The sequence below is a fragment of the Corvus hawaiiensis genome, chromosome 2 (genome assembly GCF_020740725.1).
Source record: "Corvus hawaiiensis isolate bCorHaw1 chromosome 2, bCorHaw1.pri.cur, whole genome shotgun sequence".
Taxonomy (NCBI): Eukaryota; Metazoa; Chordata; class Aves; order Passeriformes; family Corvidae; genus Corvus; species Corvus hawaiiensis.
In genome coordinates this window covers 84904116-84926897 of record NC_063214.1, presented here as the reverse complement: position 1 = coordinate 84926897, position 22782 = coordinate 84904116, and the positions used below count along the sequence as shown (strand labels likewise).

Below are 22782 nucleotides of genomic sequence, written 5' to 3'. Positions count from 1 at the left end.
ATGTTTATGTTAATACACCTGTTAAGGTCAATGTACACAACATGCTTTCCTGACTCTCCATATTCTATACTCAGGTTTCAATAATAACATGTGACACCAAGGGAAAAAACATAGCTCAGCTTTTCTTCCTGCCTCCTACATATCTGGGAGTAGATGTATTTTAGAGCATTTCTTACAAGGAGAAAAGGTTACATTCAAATGACTACAAATACAATATGGTCCTATTTTCTCATCTTTTTACACAATTAAAAAGCACATACCACCAGAATCACTGTCTTCGGACTGTGACATCCCTTCTCTTTCCTCCTCATGATCCCTTGCTCCTGGAAATAAACTAATATTCCCAGATACATTTTCCGCTGTTTGGGAAATTACTTCCTGTGTATCTTCAGATATTTTCAAGTTTTCCTCATTTTTAGAAAGCTCTGTTGTTTCAGCATAAATCAAAGCCTCTATACCAGTTTGCACAGGGGAACAGCTTGGCTTCTGCACACACAAATTCATATCCTTATCTCCCGGAGACTTTAAGTCCATTTTGGAACCATTTTTTAATTTGTCTAAGTCTTCATTGCCTTTTCTAGTATTGTCAATATAAGAACAATTTTCAGTTCTGGACACACTGGTATCCTTTGGTGAAATATGATTCTCAGAACCATTTTCTTCCTTGTCTACATCTTCTGTGTCTTTTATAGTATTGTCAATGTAAGTTTCAGCTATAGACATACTGGTGTCCTTGGGTGCAATATGGTTTTCTGAATCATTTTCTTCTTTGTCTATAAGTTCTTTGCCTTTTCTAGTATTTTCAATAGCAGAATAATTTTCATCTCTGGATATACCAGTGTCTTTGGGTGTAACATGACGTTTTTCCAACTCCTGACTCTTCTGTTTAAATTCAGCATCTTGCATAGTCACTTGGATTGATGAATGAATTGTAGCTGTAGGAATGTTTTTTCCCTCTTTAACTTCAGCAGTCTGCTCTTCCTCATCTGAGCTACTAAGCAGAAAATCCTTCACTTCTGGTCTTTCTGACAGCACTCCATCAGTTGTAGCAGTAAAAACTTCCTCCCTTTTATCATCTTCACTCAGAGCTTGCTGAATTGCCCGCAGTGTTCTTGGGGACACACTGCCTTCCTCTGATACAAATTGGTCCATGTTCAATTGCCCTGCATCCAGTTCTTCTTCTGAGCTGCTTTCTACCATAGCTGCCTGGATAGCAAGCAAAGTCCGAGGAGAGGGGGGTGCTGCCACCACACTGTCATCTTTCTCTGTCTGCATCTTGTCAGATGCAGCCAGCTTTGCATTAGCAGGAGATTCATTGATTTTATTTAATTTAGTCAATTCATGCATTTTTGATGAGGGTCCTGCAGTAGTTTCCAAGTCTCTACTCATAGCTTCTTTTGCTTGAATACCTGAAAGAAAGTTTTGTGTTGAAAAATACTCCTTTAAAACAACATTCCATTTTACATAATGACCATCACTATATAAAGATTAATAAACCACTTTTCTGTAGATTTACAGATCACAGTTAATGATGTATAACAGTAATGCACATTTCATACAAAGTACTGGCTACATGCACCAACAAACAATATTGAGGTTTTTCTTAAAACTACCAGTTGCTGAGTGTACACTCCAAACAACAGGTTTTACAAAATTAAGACCTGACATACCCTTTATCAGAATATAGTGAGAAGTCTCTTCAGAGACCACCCTTCTTGATTCCACTTCTTTCACAAAACCACCTTCATTTTCATATTGTGTTTGGATTTCACCCGAGTGCTGTTGATTCATTTCTTTTTGTACATTTTCTATGCACCGATTGAGGTTGCTTTTTTTAAGCAAACCCCTAAGCTGGTACTGGGAAAAGTCATTGGAGTCCTCAAAAAAACAAAACAAAACAAAAAACAAAACAAAACAAACAAGTCAATTGAAATAAAACACCCCTTTTAAGCAAGTTGAATTCCCACGCTCTGGAAGAGTGTGGGAATTGTTTGAAGAGTTCCTTTAAACAGCTAACATTTGTCTTTCACTGGCTGCTGCACTCCAAAGTAACAGCAATACTACACTGGCAACACACAACAATCCTAAAAGGTACCCGTAGCTCTGAGTGCTGGCTAAACAGGAGACCTCGATTTTGTGACCAATAAAACTTAGCTGGTTATCAGACCTCACCCCCACCTTAAAAAAAAGGCAATTAAAAGAGAATCCTTACGTGGATCACTTTAAAATGATGATTCTTAGCTTACACTTGGACACAAGCCATCATTTGATCTGATATATATTGGACTTTCAAGATCTCACTGTAGAAGTGGCACTATAGGATTCCCCACTTCACTCTGAACAGCTTAACACATCTGCCTAAGTTACAAAAGCCTTTTCCCAGCTCCCAGCTCCTCTAACAACCTCAGGGTTTGGAATCGAAGCCGTGTTCATTCTGTCTGGTTGATCCACACCAGTAGCATGTTCTGCAACCTTGGGCATCATGCTGATGAGGCATGAAACACAGCATGATTTTTAACATTTTTGCCAAATGGAATTAGCTCTGCTAATTTTAGTGCAAATCAAGAGATAAGGCTGTTAAGAGTCATTATCTCATTGGGGTTTTTTTCTCCTGAAGGTAACATCTTTTATTAAACAGTCCAGGGCGTAAAGCTTTCCAGATGTAGTACTCTTTCTTCATCTGCATTAATGGCAACAGCTCCATTCTGATGTCTTGAAAGCTGTTTTAAGTATTACCTCTGGCATTGCTTCAAACAATGTTCTTCTTCGCTTCGTAAGTTCTTTAATGTCAGTCAAGATCTCATGTTTTATTTCTGGAGGCAGTTTGTGGAAATCTTCTGATTCAATATCTATAGAATAAGGATTTTCACATAACTGTTCCTATAAAAATAGAAAACAACAATACATATTTTATGTATTGTTGCACAGCACAACAAAAATACTACAATATTTAGAGCATCATTCCAAACAAGACAAAAAAAAAACCAAAAGAACTTTGTTGCTGCTTCCCATATAGTGAGGAAAACAAGAAAAAAAAAAGTAACTACTATGTAATAAAATAATGTTAAGTAGCTCATTACTGATGTACAATATACAGAGAAACTTGGTTTTATTCTTTTTACAAAAAGATACTTAGCATAAATCACAGAAGCAGGTCATATAGCCTCAGCTACTCTGATTTTATCCTTCTAAGAGGTTCTCCTGAATGAGAACGACTTCAAAGACAAACAGTCTTTCCAAGAATTTTTTCTGGGTTTTTTTTTTTTTCTATTGATGAAAGCAGAGATAATTTTATTACTTATTACGTCTTCTTCTTAGGTTATATATTTCTCTTCTCCTCTTCCTATCAGATCAGCACATCAGAAGCAAATACAGAATTTATCTGTGAAAACTAAAGTACTGACGTTCTTCAACATCAGTTCATACCTGGAGAAGCACAGGAATTTTGTTTAATATGCTGTCTTTTACTTGCATACACATGTGCACAAATGCATGCATTTCACCTGCATTGTTACAAAAACCAATGTCTTCTCCACATGTTCAGAGGAAGTAGTAAAAAGAAAAAAAAAAAAAGAGTACCAGAAGAATTTTCTATTCTGCTGTATTCCAGTGGAGAAATTACATTTATATTTCCTCATTAATAGGAATTCTTAGAGTACTTGTTTGCTTGTAAGTAATGCTATAGTAAGACCTATATCTCCAAACAACTGGATTTTTTAAGCGCTTCGTTTGTCTTTTAAGCATAGCATATGAATGAGAAGATAGCTCACAGTAACAAGGCAACTAGGTTGCACATACTTGCAACATCATTTTTTGGCTCATTCTCATTTGCCATTCTTTTTCTTCCTCCTCCTCTGAGCTAAAAAACACAAAGAGAAAACAAAAGGTGTAGATATTCACCCAGGGAAATAGAGTTTCTATTTTAAGCAAAAAGACATTAGTCATCCCTTTGCTGGTTAAGTACAAAAATTCACATCATCAAACATATATATATATACCTATATACATATATATATATACACACACACACAAACACACATACAAATACATGCACAGGTCAAAAAGATCTGAACAGAGAGTAAGAAGGCAAACTTATGTCACTTAAAACTCGATTGGGACAACTGCTGCTGTTTAGATTATGACACAATTCTTAATTGGTCAGCATTTGAAGTTTATAAAAGCACAGATGCGCAAAGAGTGACCCACAGGGCAGCTTCACGTTCTCACTGGGTGTTATTTAAGAAGATGTCACAGGTGTGACAAGTACAGACAAAGCCTGCCTCTGCTGAACATGTCAACACAAAACAGAATCAAGCTGCCACACAGGCAGCAGCCACCCAAGCTTGAACAATCAGTCAGTCCCATTTAGTTGTATGGACATGGCCACAGAGACTGAGGTAGAACTTTCATCCTTATACATGAATCCAGTGTAGAAATTTAATCTGTGGGCTGAAAGCCTCTTCTGTTACTTTCCCATAAATAACTAGAAGGCTTCTGTATCCAAAAAGAAACTGAAATAAAATATAAATTAAAGAAATATACTTTATATATATATTACAGTGTCTCATAGGTCAAAGGCCTTTCATCTGCATCAAAAAATATGGTTTATACTTTTATCCAAGTTTATTAAAAGCCATTTAATCTATTTTTCTTAATTCTACCTACCTGTTCTTCTCTTCATTCTCTAAAGCAGGCAATACATACATATCATCAATTCCTTCTCTTCGAACTTGTGTAATACTGGGAAAAGCTTCATTGCTTAGGGAAAAAAAAGAAAAAAACAAAACAGCAGTTAACAACATCAAAAAGACTTACTATCACTTATAAACAAGGGAAAAATAATTTTTATTCTTGCCTTTTGCCTGTAAGAGCAGTTTTGATAACGTGTCTCTTCAAAAGTGTTTTCAAGAGTTTCTCTGTAGTTTTCCTGGAATCATTGATGGCAATTTCCTTTCTTTGTCTTCGCTTAGCCTATGAAAATAAGATTACACCAACAATATTTTGCTGGATGCTGAAGATGCACATCCAGTGAACCCTGTTAAAATTCTGTGTGCTGAGCCTAGGAGCTACTCCTAACTCATCCTACACCAAGGGGGACAGAGCCTTCAGAACTTCTATGTCTGTTTCCTCTGTGGGACTCAGGAATAGCTTTCAGCTTCTGGGTACAAGCGTCTGCAGAGCTGAGTTCAGGTCCATTCCGGAGCACAAGCCAGGCTTGCATCATCATCTATTTCTCTGCAACTTGGCTCCTATGCAAATCAAACCTGCCTGTATCAAAAGAGAGCTGCTGCATCTTCCAAGAGCTAACCCAGGCTGGAACTGCAAAGGACACCTCCGCAGCAGTGGACTTCAATCCTCCATCCCCACAGCTCAGAAGCATAAGCAGAACAACAGGAAGGACATTGAAAATGGCTACTTACTATCAGCAGACCTACATCCTCTTTTGTATTGCAGTGACTCAAAAAGGTACTTACCAAGGTTTGTCTCTTCAGAAGAGGTGCTTCTCCATCAAAAACAAAGACAGGTCGAATCCGGAAAAACAGTAACTTGCAGAGTCGATGGAACAGAGTGAGGAGGTGAGCATTCCGTACAGAAATACCGCTACGATCTCTGGCTCCCTTTATTGCTTGGTTCAACCAAATACTGATATCTTAAAGAACCACTGAGAGGAAAAAATGTGTTCTCTTACACATATTCCACATTGGGATTTCCTATAAAGTGCACAGATTTGACTGAGTGGCTTTTGCCCACGGCTCCGGGCTTGTCTTATCAAAACCGAGATTATCCAAATAGCTATGAACTTAGAAAAAGAACAAATCATTGCCCCTATTTCCCTGCACAAAAAGCACAGTGGAAGCAAAAGTGCAGCAAATACCTCCCCAGTTATTTTTACAGGTAAATGAAGGGTAACTTCCTTACACGTCTTTCCAGAATTTAACCAAGAATACAGGATAGGAAAGCTGATGTGTTAAGTATAAAACTTTTTCATCTTGTAGTCCTACTGAGAGCAGCACATTTATTTATAAAGTGCAAAATTCTATAGTCCAACGCTTGTATAATGAACCTGTTAAAAAAAGTCTTATTTTTTAAAAGATGAAAATAAAAGAGCTTAGTATTTCACATATTATGAAGTAAAACGCCCACTTACCAGAACGTTGGCAATTTAAAGGTAATAAAAATAATAAAAAGATAATCACTTTTAAATAAGGGAAATAGTTAAAATAATCTCCCTTGCAACATCGGTTCCCCAGCTTTACTTTTAAAGGATACCAACAGCAAGAATTTTCCCTTCCAGTGTTTCTGGGTTTATGGGTCTCCCGGTGCATTCGAGCAGCTTCCAAAGTCCTTGAACTCCCATTGTCCTTTCTTAGCTGCTTTGAGAGAAAACCTATGAGGCACAAAAGAAGGAATAGCCCAAAGACTACACGGCCCGCGACTGCTTCATTAATTCAAACAGAAATAACGAGGCAGCTGCTCGGGCTGGGATAGCCAGGGGCAGGGCCAGGGGCAGGAACAGGCGGGGGTCGCGGTCCCGGACCTGCGGCGGGGAGCAGATCCTGGCGCAGGGACGCGGAAGGGACGCGGAAAGGAGACCCCACCATCCGCGGCCTCTCCGCGCCCCGAGCGCAGGCCCCATCCGGCGCAGCCCCGCGGGCCGCCGGGAGCCGCCGTGCGCGGGGCGGAGCCGACGCGGGGCCCGGCCCGGGAGCGGCCGCCCACAGCCCGCCCCGCACACCGGGGCCGGGCGGCTCCCAGCGCCCGTTCTCCAGCTTCGGGAGCACCGCGCTTCCTGAGGCCGGTGGGCTCCTCGGCTGCCCGAAGGAGAGCCTAGCGCCAAACAGCAGAGAATAACATAATCAATTATGTTGGAAAAGATCTCTCTAAGATCATCGAGTCCAACCTGTGACCGAACGTCGCTTTGTCAACTAGACCATGATCTAAGTCCCACGTCCAGTTTTTCCTTAAACACTCCAGGGACGGTGACTGCACCCCCTCCCTGGGCAGTCCCTTCCAATATCTAATCACCCTTTCTGTGAAGAAATTCCCTTATGTCCAGCCTAAACCTCGCCTGGTGGAGCTTGATCTCCTCTCATCCTGTCACTTTTTACCTGGGAGAAGAGGCCGACCCCCACCTGGCTACACCCTCCTGTCAGGCGGTTGTAGAGAGCGATAAGGTCACTCCTGAGCCTCCTCTTCTCCAGCCTAAACAACCCCAGCTCCCTCAGCCGCTCCTCATAGGATGTGTGCTCTAGACCCTTTACCGGCTCTATCACCATTCTCTGGCTGGAGAATGAAAAAAGTCTCCTGTCCCAGGACAAAAGCCCACAATGCAGAACAAAAGCAGTCCTATGTTTTCCACCCCCGAACATGACTGCCCCTGCAGCCTGTGCTCTCTTTGTTCTGGCCCAACCATAGCCCCAGTGCCCCTCACTGCATGCACCCCACGACCTGGGAATCCCTAGGGAAAGCTCCCTGCAGCACAACCCCAAGGACACGCACCTGGCTCCTGCTAGTGCTGAAGAATCCGTACTACGTACTCCGTGGATGAAGTGTGATAGTCTCCAACCCAAGAGCAAAATAACTGTACAGCCAGAATTTCATCACAACCTACTTAAGCAGAGCAGCCAGCTACCATCAGAGGAGAGACCCTGTTTCTCAGTGCAACTATCACTATTAAGCAAAAGTTATGAGAGACACATGTAACTCTGGCTATGTTAAGTTCTAAATCCCCTGAAGAACACAGCTTAAGTACTCTAAATAAAGCTGAGTCCTCAGCCCAACCTCAGCCTGCAAAAACAGGGTCTGAAAACAGTTGATCTGGAAAATAAAGTTTCAAAACCTATGGGTTTTGTTCAGTCATGAGGCTGGCAGACTTCGAGAAATTAAACATTAATAGTCCCAGGGGCTGCACAGAGCACCACTCTTCATGACCCAAGAGATCCTACCTACTTTGCTAAGTAGCAGTTGCAACTCTGATCAGTCACTTACCTACTTTGCTGAAGACCTTCACTAAATGCAGGGCCATCATTTCCATGAAAAATGAAAAGCAAACAAGATAGAAAACAAATTTTATTGAATGAACAAAAGTCTAAAAGTCTCCCATTTTTGGTTAACAAAAGCAGCAACCTACAAAACCCCTGCATTCCATGACAAATCTTTTTATGTCAAAAAATTAATCCTTGAGCAGGTATGAACATTTGTACACAGAACAATACAACTGTTGAGATGTGTTTGGGCAAACAACTAGATTAACCAGGGAAAGAAAAAAAAAAAGAAAAAAAAAAAAGACTTCACCTGGGACACCTGAAAAAGCTTGAATTGTTCTGGCTGAGAGGTATATCATCGGGGCTGCCAGCAGCTTTCAGCACTTGCATCCCCTTCACACAAAATGAAAAGAGCAGCAGAGAAAGGACAGAGGTTTTAAGACTGAACAAGGAAAAGAACTGCCAACAGAACACAGTGTTCAGCTAGCTCACTTGGCTAATGGTAAATGCAGCTTTTTAATACCGAATTTCATAAGCTTGTGTTAAGTGAGTCCGTGCTCTCAGGAGGCTCCAGGGTAAGAATTCAGCCACTCTACCCACAGAGCAAAAGTAATAGAGAAGTTCCATCCTCGAACAGGTGATTCCTCAGAGTCAAAAACAGGCAACCAGATAAGGGAAAAGAAACGGAGACCTTCTTGACAAGATATGATTATCCAACTGACAGAAGTCTAGTGGGAATTAAATGGAGAATGTACGTTCTCTTTGTAAATCCAACAAGTTTTCTAACAAATGTGATTTTTTTTTTCATTTGCACTGGATATGGGCAGCCTTACTAAAATGAAGTGATAGAAACAAAGGCAATGTTTACTTTTATCCTTACACCATTTGCAGAATAACCCTTTTTTATAAAGTCATACCATAATTTTTCATGCTTTTGAACAATAAATATTTTCAATGAAGTCTGTTTATTACATTGACTGATTTCAATCTGTTCTTTTGTTTTCACAGATCAGGACATAGTACAATTATTTCAAAAGAATGATAGATTTGCTATCATATTCACCTTTGCAAAATTACAACAATCTGTGCTTATTTGTCACTTTATACATCAGATCTCGTCCATTGCAACCACATCAATGTATTTATTTAATAATTATGAAGCTGTATCTTATACCATAATTTCTATTCTTATGTGTTCTAGGACTAATAAATCCCTAATAAGTTTTGATTAAAACTAACTTTAATATATCAACTCTATCATCTAAAGTTAATTTTAATCATTTCCATCATAATCATTATAACTCTGATACCCACTGTTCCTCCTCTCCCGAAGATTAGATTTCTTCCACATGGATTCTTGATGAAAGCTAGCACTGAAAGATCGACCCAGTCGTCCATGTTGTTTCTTAGATATATTGTCTTCACTCTCAGATTTGGAAATTCCTTGTCCTTGTGTTTGGGATTGTTTATTCTGTCTAACATTGCCAAATGGAAAATTCCAAGGACCAAATCTTTGCCAGTTAAGTCTCTGAAAGGCAATGATGCAATGAAGATTTCCTCCAACCTAATCGAAGTAAAAAAGGTTCTTTGTTAAATGCACACTACAGGCACATTTCTAACATACATAGATATTTGATATCAACATTTTGGCAAGTAACACAATACTTTCAAAAAGAAAACAAACAAAAAGTGACACAATACACAAACCAGGAAAAAAAACAACAAACAACAAAACAACACAATCCCATATACACAAATATACAACTTGCATCAATCAGTTCTGATTGTTTCCCAGATTCAATTACTGCTTTCTTTTTCACCTTTTTGATCTTTTTAAGCTACCTATTTTATCTTTCATGGGCCAGTATCTTCTTATCTTCTGCTAGTCTTTTTTTACTTTCTAGCTACCTTCTCAGAAATAATCTGTTCTGGTCCATCCTGATCTTGCTGACACAGTCTTCCACAGGGTCTTCACACCTGAAATAATCTCTTCAGTCTATTATTTCTCACAGACTTTCCATCTTCAAATCACAAATACATCCTCCACCCATGAGATACAGCCCTATCTATAGGAAAGAAAGCCACATGCATTGACAGTAACTCCACACAAGGGAGACACGCATTCTTTTATGCCCAATCCTACTTGATTGTACTTCTTTCCCACTAAAATGTCATTAGAAGGTCACACCCCAAATGGTCTGTAATTTGTCCGCAGAACATTTCTATACTTGCTGCAGCTACATTTTAAAGCAACAAAGTTAAATACTGTGACCAAATACATTCTGTATACACAGATATTGTGGTTCATCCTAGCATATACCAAGCTACTGATGTTTTATATCTTGTCCAGCAAGTAAATCTAAATGACTTTGTTATGCAAGAACTCACATTATACTTTTGTCTTCAGCAGCACTTCATAACAGAACAAATTTCTTCAGTGAAGTTATCTTACACTGCTAAAGTATGAGTAAGTTTGCAAAAACCTACCATGAGTTTCCTCCCATCTCAGTGAGTTTACCTTACCTTCTTTGTTTTTCGATGTTGCAATCCTCTCTCCAGGTGTCGAATATCTAGATATTCTGGATTTTGAGTGTTTAGGTCAGTGACAATATCTGTCCACCTACAGAATAAAATCATTACTACTCAGCTGACATAAAACCTCAGCAGCAGAAAGACTCACATACACATGCACGCAAATACAGATCTGTAGCTTTAAATAGTCTTACCAGTGATTTAAAGATAAATGAATGTGTGAAGTTATGAAAGCCTCAATATTAAGAGACATCAAGCTAGATATAAAAGTGTCACTTTTAATCAAAGCATTCACAGTAATTATTCCTGCTCTTGGGAAACGCCTTCCAAAGTAAGAGCACCATGAGTCATTAGTTACATTCCTTACGCTTACCAATTCATCAGTTTGGGAAAGAAAGAAACAAAGTGTGGTTTAGACAAGGAGAAACATTAGCCTTTTCTTTATTTAAACCTCACCTACCCTTTTGTATTATTTTGTTCAATTCCTTGGTTTTTTTCGCACACTAAATGTGCTTTTACCAGACAGCTCTCATCATAACTAACTCCTCCATTTTATTTAATTCTAAACTATCAATTCAATCACTCCCCATTCATTCAGCTTTTCAAAGATTCATAATTCCTTCCAGCCCAACTGAAACAAGTACTTTCATATTCCAGACCCCTTTAAACCTGCACATCACCTTTTTATTTCTATCAGTGTCTAACTACTTGTTTCTCTCTAACACCACCCTCCAAGTTCAGAAAATGCATTACTACTCCAACCTTTGCCCTCTTTCCTTATGCATAGAACTCTCTCTGCCAGCTCTCATTAGGAGTGCAGCAGGAGGAAGAATGTCTCCACAATCAAAATTAGTATTACAAAGGGTTTTATTATATATTCAGAAACCTTTTCCTGTGCCATTTGTAGCTAATATACCACAGGACAAAGTTCTCCCTTTGGGATCTACAGTATGCCATTTCTCAGTAACCACATGCATAATGTGCTTTTAATTTTGTTGCACTTAATCTTGTAGTCCAAAATACCCAGGTATTTGCAGTTGTCACATCACTGACAAAAAAAAATTAAATATAACTAAGCCATGATATTTCTACATAGCATCCTCTAGCTCTCCTAGTCTGTATGTGTAGTTTAGACATCAACTTTGTATGAGTCAAACCTCATCATAAATGTACTGTTTAAATGCACAGATAAGCAAATAAAACAACAAAGTACAGGCTGTACCTGTACCTGAGCTAGATGTCAGCAGCAACACAATATCCTGTGCATAGCCCAGACACAGCCTGTGGATGTCCTCAGCTCCACCGTAAACTCCTCAAAGGGCCATGCAGTCTTTAAGCCACAACTGGCACGACCGTAGATGGCTGAGGTGCCTTTTCCTCCTGACTAACGTGAGCTGTGTCACACTCAAACAAAAGATACGGGCTTTGGCTTTCAGGAGCCCACATATGTTCTGACAGGTGATACAAAACTGCAGAGCCAGCCTTGAGGTCAAAACACAAAGCCTCTCACTAAAGCAGCATCTGTTTATGTCAGATACATACATATATACACATGTATATAGTCATTAAAAAGAACTAAAAAGTCCCTCGGTGACTCTGAGTAGAGAACTCCAAACTGATTTGAAAGAAAACATTGGGTCACAGAGAGCCTGTGTTGGTGAGGCAGAGTTCAGCCCTCAGCGCTGTTAGTGTGGTTTGTTTTGAAGTGCCAAGTTTTGGGAAAGGTGCAGTGGAAGCTGCTGCATTCTTACCAAGTAACATACCTTTTACAGTGTATTGTTGGATGCTTTCGGCTCGGCTCTCCAATTAAGATCCAATATTCTACTTCTTGCTGCAAGACACGACCTCTGTTCAACAGAAGATACAATCCTAGTAAGATTTATTGTGCATACTAAAAAGAAAAAGAGATATTAACAGTCTGTTGTCCTTTTTAGGATTTTTTAACATTTAAAATTGTTTCCTCAGCCAAACTAAAAACCAGCTCCTGTGCTATAGTGCTCACAATTGCATACAGGGAACCTTTTGTTCCACAAGGCCTGAAAGCAAACCTTGGGGATGCTATTGCACATTAATTGGAAGGAAGACAGATTTTCACTAAAAGCAGTTTTACTTGGATGAAAGACAGTCTGGTACACAATGTAAATATAAATATATAGGAAACAACAGAAATAAGAGTTGTGGAAAGCCACATAAATGTGGTACAAACAGCTTCCTCCCCATCTGTGATGCCTAGCAGTCATGAAAGAGTTCTTTCCACTATTTTTAACCTATACCTTGGCTGGCAGTTGTTACTAAGAGTTGTAGGGTAACCTGTAAGAACAAAAACTGGCAACTTCAAATGCTTCCTTCTAAGCATCCAATACCAGATATTAAAGATCCAAACCTTTGAACTAATCCTAGTTTGCAATCAACTTCCAAGAAGCTCAAAGCTTGCGGTAACCTTGTCAGGGAAAATTTGTGACAGGTATTAGGACAGACTGATGAGACACACAGAAATGCTCTGTGACTTCCTGTGTATAATTATCTTATGAAAAACTGCATCAATGTCAACTGTGACAAAACCTGAGACTTTTCTGCCTATGGTATTAGACAACATATGGCCTTATTTCCTGGAACAATTTGTTTACTTAAAAAAAATTCCCTGTAAAATAACAATGTATTCCATCAGTGCAAAGATGGGAAACCAAGACACAGGATAGATTAATTGACTTACCTAAAGTCACACTGGAAGTCTGTGGTTGAACTGGGAACTGAACCCAGGTCTCCCGAGTCCAAATCCAGCAACCTAAGATCATACAGGAAGTCTGTGGGTGACCTAAGAACTGTCTCTAAGCTCAGCCTAGCAACCTACCTACCCACTCCTTTTGGGACCTAAAATGTTTATTAGCTTGATTTTTAAATAAAAACTTTCCTTTGTAACTAGAGTGCAAAAACTGGTAAACAAGAACTGCTCCAGGATCTATGGGTAGTGCTTCTGCAACAAAACTTTTTTTTTCCTCAGCAGAGTCAGAAAATACAAAGAAAACAGGATGCTCACCTGGTCTGACCTCCAGCCTAAAGTAAGGCTATAAAAGCTCCTTGAAGTTGTTATTTCATGTTTCATTGTTAGAAGAGAACTGTTGTTAAGAAAAAAAGCTAATATTGACTTAAAAATAACATCACTAGTGACTAAGAATCCATTTCAGCCATGGGTAAAGAATGAAAGTGTTGTTCTGACTCATTACTAAACAATATAAATTTAAATTAATTATCAGGCATGTTACATTTCCACACACTGGACCATACTATTTCTCAGATTGCATTTTTGACCTAGTGAACTTTTTTTTTTTAATTTTGGTCTTCCAGGGCAGATTCTTACTAATTGATTGAGTAAGTGCGTGATTAACATTTCGGTAAATTCAAGTAGGCTAATGTGTTGGATTTCTATCTGGGGCATATTTCTTACACTCTCCTCACAAACCTGGCAAGTCAGTGAACTCGTTTCAATAAGAAACTGTATCCTTTTGTTCATATATTAAAAGCTTTCATTAACCCTATCATAAGCCTCACACTGGGGACAAATTAGATTCAGATGATTATGCTTTATCACCTCCAATCAATGACCATTTTGAACTCCAAAAGTAGAGCTAGCATTCTCCATTCCTTGACGTGACCCTACCTCTTCAACACAGCCAAACTCAGACTGCTCAGCAAGCAAATAGCCAGTTCACTTTATACGAGTGGCCTATGCTTTTCATTGTTTGACGTTCCCCACTATTGGTATCTGCTAATTTCCTCGGGGATTGACTACTTATGCTCTATGATAATGCTCATAAATACAGACCAATGGTTGAACCTTGAGAAAGTCCAACAGAATCCTTTAATACATACCATGTTTGCAACTACTTCGAGAGAGGAAAAACAGCTTAATATGATTCAGTGAATGAGATAAAACAAACTACTCTCCACAAGAGAGTGCATAGAGTACTCTACTACGTTTAGCACTCTACATCGAGCAGCAACGTAAATACCTTACAAAAGCTAACACATATCATCTCAAGAATTAATATTTTCAAAGTTAAAATTTGTGCGTTTAATGCAAGACTCCCCCTAAACTCAGTATGACTATTAATGCTATTATCCTTTTTAAAACCAGTATTTAATTCAAAACTGTATCTACTATTGCATTATATTATCCTAGTAGCCTCACCCTGACAAATCTGAAATTATGATACAGGTAACTGTATTTTTATTCTAAAATTGGCATATTAAGCTTATAGAAGTAGTCCAGCATGTCAAGCATTGTTTAAAAAAGCCAAACCTACTGTCAAAGTCCAAAGTTCTCTCCTAGCTTTTCTTCCCCTATCCCCTGCCAATTCCTGGTAACAAATTATTCAGATATCTTTACTTTTCTATGCCTTACACTCCAGTAGCTGGAGTTTACCATCACCATTATTAGTCAACATTAATGCAAAAAAAGTACATAATCACCATCCTGCAATACCCACACAACCCCTGCTCTTGCCACACACAAGCACTGGTTTCTAAGTGTAAATTTCATCACATTCACCTCATGAGGGATTAATATCACTGTAGACTTTTTGCTTCTAGTTTATAAAGGAAAATTGCAACATACACACATTTCTTTTGTTTTCCCTTCCAAGTTCTCTAGAAACAGACTCTCCCCATAATTACTTAGCTTTTTATTGTTTAGCCTTAAAAAAACCCCACCTGGCCTTTTTTCAGCCCACACGTTTTTATTTTTCAGATTAGTTACTTTCACTTGTCCTTCAATAAAATAACCACCTTCTCTCCATCTGGCTAAAAGGCCTTTAAACAAACAATTTCTTAATACCACTTACAGTTTCTCTTTTAAGTTCTCTCAGTGTAGTCTGTTTAGTTATGTTTCATTTTAAATCAGTCCTTTCAAATCACACTGTAGTGTTTTTCTAGCTCAGACAAATGCCTATATGACACAAACTGAAATGTTATTTATGGAGAAAAATGGTATCAATTTGAAGTAAATTTTTCTGTATGTGTCTTCCACTAAAATAAGCATAAACACAGTATCTTACCTATAGGCTTTACTAGCTTTTACTGGGGTTGCTTCAAATCCAATTGGGCAAAAATAATGGTTTTGGCAATGGTAGATATAGGCCATTGATTCGTCTTTCAGTCCACGTGTTAGCTTCGCAAGGGCCCCTGCAGCTACAAAGAAAGGTCAGGTTACAGGCCAGGGTGCTTTGGATCCTATGTAACATATTCAGCAGAAAAAAAGACCTATTTCACAACAAAGTAGTTATACTGCTTTTTGAATGGGAGGACATGACCTGACAGGCATGCACAAAGTACACTTTTGATTTTGAACTTATTATTACTCTTTTGTACCAGACAGGAAATTAAATACTATCTGCTGCACAGTCTGTGCCAGGGAAACACAATATAAAGTATGCTTTGTGTTTAGATCAAAATCAAATTTACAAGAACCAAAAGTATCTCTTAACCAAGGAAATACACGCTGCAACAGAATGTAGTCCCACTGCCCCAAGTCAGATGGGGCGCACATTGATGATACTGCTGAAACCACTGAAAACACCCAAACATTTTGGTATCATGAGTTTCTTGCAGCTTCCTAGTCTCAGGAACACATATGGGCATGCAATGGTTTTTAATGTGACCACAGTGCTCAGTTTCAGGAGAAGACTAGAAGAGGCACTGAAACACGACAATTTTCAAGTGGGATACCAAGAAAAAAAATATTTCCATTTTCATAATCTCTAAAACTTTTCAGCATGGTTTTGTGCTTATAAAAAAACCTTCAGTTAGAAGGTAATTACCCAGACTATACCAAAGGATAGTAAACTGTGCATGAAAGAAAATTTTTTTAAATAGCACGCCTAAAAAGTAGACAAAAATGCAACTTCATAAGCTAATTGAGAATAATCACCTAACTTCAGAGAGAGATGTTAGCTAAAGTCAAGCACAACAGATGAGTTCATTATCTTTAAAACTGGGCTTTTAAAAAGCATAAAACATTTAGTAAGGACTAATACTTTTTGCTCTCCCAGTGGATGACAGCAAACAAATCTTCCCACACACGAATGCAGAACTGGAAATGCAGTGTTTTCATGGATACCTTAAAATTCCAATTCTGTGGCAGCAGAATATATAGCACAGAATGTATTTTATCATAATAAAAGTACAAATGAAAATTTTAGCTAGATAAGAGAAAAAGTAAAAGCAAAAAAGTCAACCAACTTGGAGCTATTCAATACCTTATCTCAGAATGGAAGTACTACTTACAGACTTTGTCCTGTCAAATGCTACACACTGCAGGATTTTTCAATTTATACACTGTAAGATGAATGCTTTAGGATTAGCTACGTACCAGTTTCTCCAGCTGTCTTGTTCTTCCCATGAGGTTTATATAGAACATATGAGCATCCCTTGATATGGAAGTGATCATTTATTTGCCTAAACCATCTGAAACAATAAGCTTAAAGACTGTAGTAACTCAAGAGTTATTAAATACAATGTTATTTCCTCACACTTTCCTTATGCTTGACAGTTTAGGAAAAAAAGTCTTGGTGTGCTACTAAGTACCTACCTCACTAGTATTTAGATTGTAGATGACTATGGCACCCAATACAAACGAAACTTTAAATATCCTAGACAGTAAAATAAATACATAGAGCCTTTTCCTTCATTCTGCTTTTCCAGATTTGACATAGATCCATAATAACCAAAAATCTGGATGTGAAATGTTGGTCCTATTGTACTGAGTCCAGTCACCTCTAATGTTCAATTACTCAGCCTTTAGAAAGACACACAAATTCTGAGGTGCCAAACTTCAATCGTGATTTGTAAGGTACATAAATGAAATCTAAGACACCAGAAGGGACCCTTCAAGTGAGACTTTCTGCTTATCCTGTTGGGTTTCTCTCCCCTAAACTTCACAAAGCCTGAGCATTACAGGAGCCTCAGACTGCATCTCCTCACCGCAACACTAAGCAAGGACAGGCCTGCAGTTTTTCCACATTAGAAGATTTAAATTCACATGTTTGAAGATAATACCTCAATCACAAAGCTATGTTGGGCAATAGGGCTGGCTCTCAGCCATCCTGTTTCGAATCTGCCAAGTACTTCAAAATTACTGGACCAGGCAGGAAAAAAAAAAAGAAAAAGATGAGTAACTTCTCTGCAACACACAGGACACTCACAGGGGAAATTGAAGAAGAATTACAAGTTAAATTTTTGTCTGTATACACTGTTGACATAAAGAGACAGAACATTGTATCAGCTTGGTCTATAAGAGTTGCTACACCCTGACATATTCCTGAAGAGGTACAAATCCTGGATCTGAATTTCCTAAAGCAGGTAAGGAAATTTTCACAACACTTTCCAACAATCCAGCCAGTATGCTGGATGCAGAAGAGACTGCTGCCACATTTTCATATCCAGCACCATCCTGATCAGCCAAACACTATATATTGCCCTAAAAAAAATTAACTAAATCAAATGCAACTCATGAAGCAAGAATAATGCAAAATTTTTTAATCTTACCAAAGTGTAACACAACAAAGCCCTGTCAAAATGTTCAGCACTCTAGTACAATACGCTCCTTGGCTCTGTTTAATCCTAGAATGTCTTATTAATTTAATACCCCAAAAAAAAAAAAAAAGTACTAAGAATTTAGGTCCAACCTATAAATATTAGGAAACAGCAGAGAAGAAGTGACAAAAAATTTCAAAGTGTTCTGTGACTCCAGCCCCATGTTTTTGTTCCTGGACAGCTCCACTAGAGCAAAGGTGCAGCACTATCTCATTTTCAATTCTTAAATTACATTTTACTTAAAGCTAATAATGTATCAATTGTCTTTTCAGGCTGTTTCAGTGACACTAGCAAGTATTTAACATGCATTTTCAAAAACAGGAACGCAAGTATAAAGAGAAAGTTTCCTAACCAGAAGGCTGGACTCATTAGAGTATTATACAACCATTACACAAACTGAACCAAAATTCAAATAGACTTTCACACTGACCTGACCTGTGTAACAACATCACACCATATAAAATGGCCAGTGCAAACAACTCTTTGGGAAGTTTCATTGTCAGAGTACTCAGGTATGCTTCATTATTCTAAAACTTAAGGGGATTAACATGTCGGCCACTTTGTTTTTAAATAAATGAACTACTACTGTATTTTTAAAGGTTCTATCTCCTAGCTGCATCAAAAGAACCAAACATACCTCATTAGAGTTGTATTTCCAGTGAAGGGACCAAACCTAATCTCCTCAAATGGGGGCTGAAAGCCCAGTATATGCAGAGCCTCTTCTTGAGTGATGGGTGGTAAACTTTAAAAAAAAAACAACAAAGAAGTATCATAATTAGAAACATATTTTTGAAGTTCTAGAGGCAAAGCAAAGCACTCTGTGTGTGACTTTACCTTCCAGCTCCCAGTGTACTATATAAGAAATTCCAGCAAGACACTAAGGATGAAATTCCACAGGAGGTCTTGTATTGAGGTCGGCTAACACAATACCTTAAACAAAAAACCCCAAACACATTAGTAACACATTACTGACTCTTATATGATAAACCTCAACTACTTTTTTGTGTGCCATGTCACTAAAGTGCCACATTGTATTAAATGTTTTTATGTCACCTGTATTAAAAAAAAAGCAAACAAAAAAACCGAAACAACTCTATCCCTAAAAAAAAAATTAAGCAACTATGTTAACCAATTTCTTTGTTAGATGCTACTACCCTATTTCATATAAATCAGTCAAATTTCTAACAGCCCCATGGGAGTTCTGTACAAACGACTGTCAGAAAATATAACTCTGTACTAATATAACATATGGATTTTTCCAGTCTCTTCTAACATGTGAACTTGTGGCAAACTGCATCTCTACCAATTTACTAATGAACGTCATTCTGGGTCAGAGATTCCCTAGGTTAACTCCAACTTTCTGATGTCACAGACATAAAGTAAGAACTGGACAGATGCATTAAACTAAGTGAATTCAGTGAACTATATTATTACAATAATGGTCCTATAGAAACGACAGATTCTGATCAATTAAAATTGGGAGTAAAACGTATCAGTGGTACATTTAAGGTTACTTTTTCCCTGACCATGCTACTGAACTTGTATTTCTTTTTGAAATGAATCTCCACATAAGTTTTTCCCTTTACTGAAAGTAAAAGGAAAATTTAGAAGGAAAAATATTTTAAGAATTCCAACAGATGGAAGAGAAGCTCTAATTTTTCTTGTAGAATGCATCAGACAGTGTGTATGCTTAACATATCCCCTTTCTACTAAAAAAATTAAAAAGACACTACCAAGAAGTTGGAAATCGGGTAACTAGCAACAGTGTTTACTGAGAAACTACATGGGTAATTTTAAATGCAATTTATAAATACTACCATCTCCGAAGGTCCAACACTTTTCTCTCCTTCACATCTTCAAGAGCTGAACGCTGAGGACACTCCCTGTATTGTTTGCTCTTTTTCTCCACGGATTTTTTCTTTGTCCCTTGTTTCTTCATGCTGCCTGCAAAACAAATTTCAGAATCAAAAGGATGCCTAGGTTGCCATTCATAGCTTTCTTCCTAAATACTCTTAGTAATAGCATACAGCTCAAATAGAGACACTCTATTTGAGCACACAGCTCAAATAGAGACACAGTGTAAACTGGGACTAAATATGAATTGAAAGGAGAAAGCTCAAATACAGGAGAAAGCTCTAAACTGTCAACAGGTTTGTAAAGCTGCCATTAGCTCTGTAAACAACACGGTGTTTAGATCATAAATGGAATTAATGATGACCTGCCCAACTGTTTAGAGAGGTAAGTCAATCTGATTATTCTAATGCGTTAAATCACCCATCCCAGAAATAGACTCTCAGACCAACATGGACCTCTCATCTCCTAACATTAAGTACACAGGGAACATAATGAAATGCTTGTTTTTCACTGCCAGCCTTGCAAACAGCTACAGTTTCTGATGAAAACTTATATGCAAATCCATTAATAATAATATACACCCAAGGTCTTTTCCTTTTTATAAGCCACTGTGACAGCAGAAAATGGAGAGTTGGGCCACGTGCTCAAGCAGAAGTATTTTTGTCCCATTTTGAAGCCATACATCCAGAGGTATAACGTACTAGGTTCTACTAAAACAAAAGAAAAAAGTCACACCAATAACACAGGGGGAGGGCTGGGGGCACAACAGCAGAAACCATCCCAAATACTATACAGTTAAGCAGAAGCCAGCCTTGTTTTGGATCCACTTCCCCTGGCAGTTACACTCGACTTTCTCTCCTTCTCTCTCACTCTCTTCTGTCCTGATAAGCAGGTTCCTTGAAATGAAGTACAGGCTCTTCTATAGCACTTCCTCACGGGACATGTGCTGGCCAACCCCCTTCACAGACAAGCTGTAAACATGAAGCCTTTTCCTTTCACATCAAAACTTCACCACCTCACCTGCTTTGTTCTTCAGATTTGAGTTCACGCCATTGAACTCTGATTTGTCTATTTCCCATGCCAGTGGAAGCTTTCCAAGATTGCCAGGCAGGCTTTCCAAGTTAGCATCTTCACTGTAGATTATCTCTGAAGCACCAGTTTGAACGCTGAGCAAGTTAGACGTATTATTTCCAACATTTAAGGCAGCACTGCTTGATAGGCAGGCACTAACTGAAGCACTTGGACTTTTACAAATAGATGTTACTCTGTTTAAAAAAGCATAGTCTGAGCAGATGGTATAAAACTTCTCTCTTGTATGAGTCACAGGACATCCCCATGGATAATGCCCATCTTCCCTAGACACCAGGGATGCAGTGGAGGCATCTGACATGCAGTATGGCTTCACGGGATCATGAAGAGAAGCTTCTGGGGATTCTTGCCCAGGTCTGTTTTCAGTGTTTCCATTATTTCCAGAACCATTTTCTTTTTCATCTTCTGAAATAGTAGGCATTGAATGATACTAAAAGAGTATTGCACAGTTAGGAATACTTTTTCTTTATGTTTTAATTACAACAGGGTTTTCATCATTGCCTCCATTGCCTCTGCAAGGTATCAATGAGGTACCTGAAAGAAAATGGTAAGTTAGTATTGGTGTCTCATTCGACATAAAATATACACAAGGCTTATCTTTGAACTCATAGCAAATAAAAGCTGAAATACCGTTCAAAATACCACAACACACATGGTGTCTTTCCCTAAGCATCTCTAGAACCTCACAATCAGCACTTTTTATCATTTTTGAGGTGCCAACAGCATACACTGCAGTGATATCATGATGAGGACATAATGAGCAATTACACTTATAAACCAGCACACGAATAAAAAAATAAAATAAAAAAATTACAAGCTTTCCATATTTACATGGTTGTGGTTGATCTTTTCTATCCCTTACAGTCACAATACACTGCTAATGTGGAGTACAGAATAATTTATACAAATTAATAAATCATCATACAGCATTTTAAGGTCACTTAATTCTGCTGAATCCTGCAAACTTCTGCTGCAAGTGAAGTTCAAGCATAATATTACAGTAACTATAGCCTCTATCGATTGTAAATTGACAACACTACCCTCAATCTGTTCCAGTGTTTTCCTCCTATAGCTGTTAACGGTTCCCTTTTATTTTTATGCGCCTCTTATTCTTCAAGACGTGAGAAAGAAAAGCAGGTTTTGTTTATGGCAGCTAAGAATTACCAAAAACACATTTAGACGGCTGGCTGGCTTGCTTTGAACGATCGTTTTTAAAGGGCAAGCTGACAGCGTGTGTGCTATCTGTCATCTCAGCAGCTCGCACGTCTACAGACACGCGCCGCAGATCGGAACCTGGCGCGAGGGAGGCAGGAATTCCGCTCCACAGCCGCCTCCTGAGACACCGGCTTCGGGTCGCTGCCCCGCACCTGCAGCGCCCCGGGAGCGCCTCTGGCCTCCCACGGCCGGCCGGGTTCCGCCGGCGGAGCGCAGGGACACATCCAATCACCCGCCCCTCCCCCCGCGCTGCCGCCAGTCGGTTCCAGAGTGAACAGCCGCGGCTTGGGGGAAGGGGGCCCCCCGGGACCGTGGGCTCGCTCCCCTCCTGGGCGCCTGCGAGGGGCGGCGGCGGCGAGGGCGGCGAGGGCGGCGGGGGCAGCGAGGGCGGCGGGGCTGCCCCCGACCCGTGTTACCTGCGCGGAGCGGGGCCCGCCGGCGTCGCCTCCCCGGCCGCGGCGGAGCGGGGACGCGGGCGCGCCGGAAGCAGACACAGCCGCGCGCTCACCTGCGCGCC

The 22782-nt window shown here is 39.2% G+C and overlaps 2 protein-coding genes across 10 annotated transcripts in view; both read right to left on the bottom strand.

Annotated features, from left to right (window-relative positions):
• ERCC5 (ERCC excision repair 5, endonuclease) overlaps positions 1 to 8069 on the bottom strand; it is a 16515-nt gene extending 8446 nt beyond the window's left edge. The window contains exons 1-9 of one of the 5 annotated variants that reach the window (XM_048295919.1): positions 7990 to 8069; positions 6271 to 6371; positions 5475 to 5650; positions 4856 to 4971; positions 4666 to 4758; positions 3799 to 3859; positions 2737 to 2880; positions 1671 to 1878; positions 261 to 1409 (exon numbers count right to left, since the gene is read on the bottom strand). In XM_048295919.1, the coding sequence (XP_048151876.1) occupies positions 261 to 1409; positions 1671 to 1878; positions 2737 to 2880; positions 3799 to 3859; positions 4666 to 4758; positions 4856 to 4971; positions 5475 to 5650; positions 6271 to 6358 (2035 nt within the window). In that variant the 5' untranslated portion in view covers positions 6359 to 6371; positions 7990 to 8069. Of the gene's footprint in view, positions 1 to 260; positions 1410 to 1670; positions 1879 to 2736; positions 2881 to 3798; positions 3860 to 4665; positions 4759 to 4855; positions 4972 to 5474; positions 5651 to 6270; positions 6389 to 6538; positions 6666 to 7989 lie in introns of those variants that run through there. The other 4 variants (XM_048295917.1, XM_048295918.1, XM_048295920.1 and 1 more) reach the window with 4 other exon arrangements.
• On the bottom strand, positions 8053 to 22782 carry BIVM (basic, immunoglobulin-like variable motif containing). Of its 5 annotated transcripts, XR_007201890.1 has the most exons (12): positions 22682 to 22782; positions 20982 to 21584; positions 19925 to 20051; positions 18942 to 19037; positions 18745 to 18849; positions 16885 to 16979; positions 15572 to 15704; positions 13231 to 13302; positions 12281 to 12364; positions 10509 to 10605; positions 9894 to 10051; positions 9459 to 9549 (listed from the first exon to the last, which is right to left on the bottom strand). XR_007201890.1 is itself a non-coding variant. In XM_048295923.1 (11 exons), the coding sequence occupies exons 2-11, from the start codon at positions 21469 to 21471 to the stop codon at positions 9259 to 9261; spliced, it is 1590 nt and encodes a 529-aa protein (XP_048151880.1). In that variant the 5' UTR covers positions 21472 to 21584; positions 22682 to 22782; the 3' UTR covers positions 8053 to 9258. The 5 variants fall into 5 exon arrangements, 4 of the variants coding, with proteins under 4 accessions (XP_048151880.1, XP_048151881.1, XP_048151883.1 ...); XM_048295923.1 differs by lacking the exon at positions 9894 to 10051 and having other exon boundaries at positions 8053 to 9549; XM_048295925.1 differs by lacking the exon at positions 9459 to 9549 and having other exon boundaries at positions 9556 to 10051.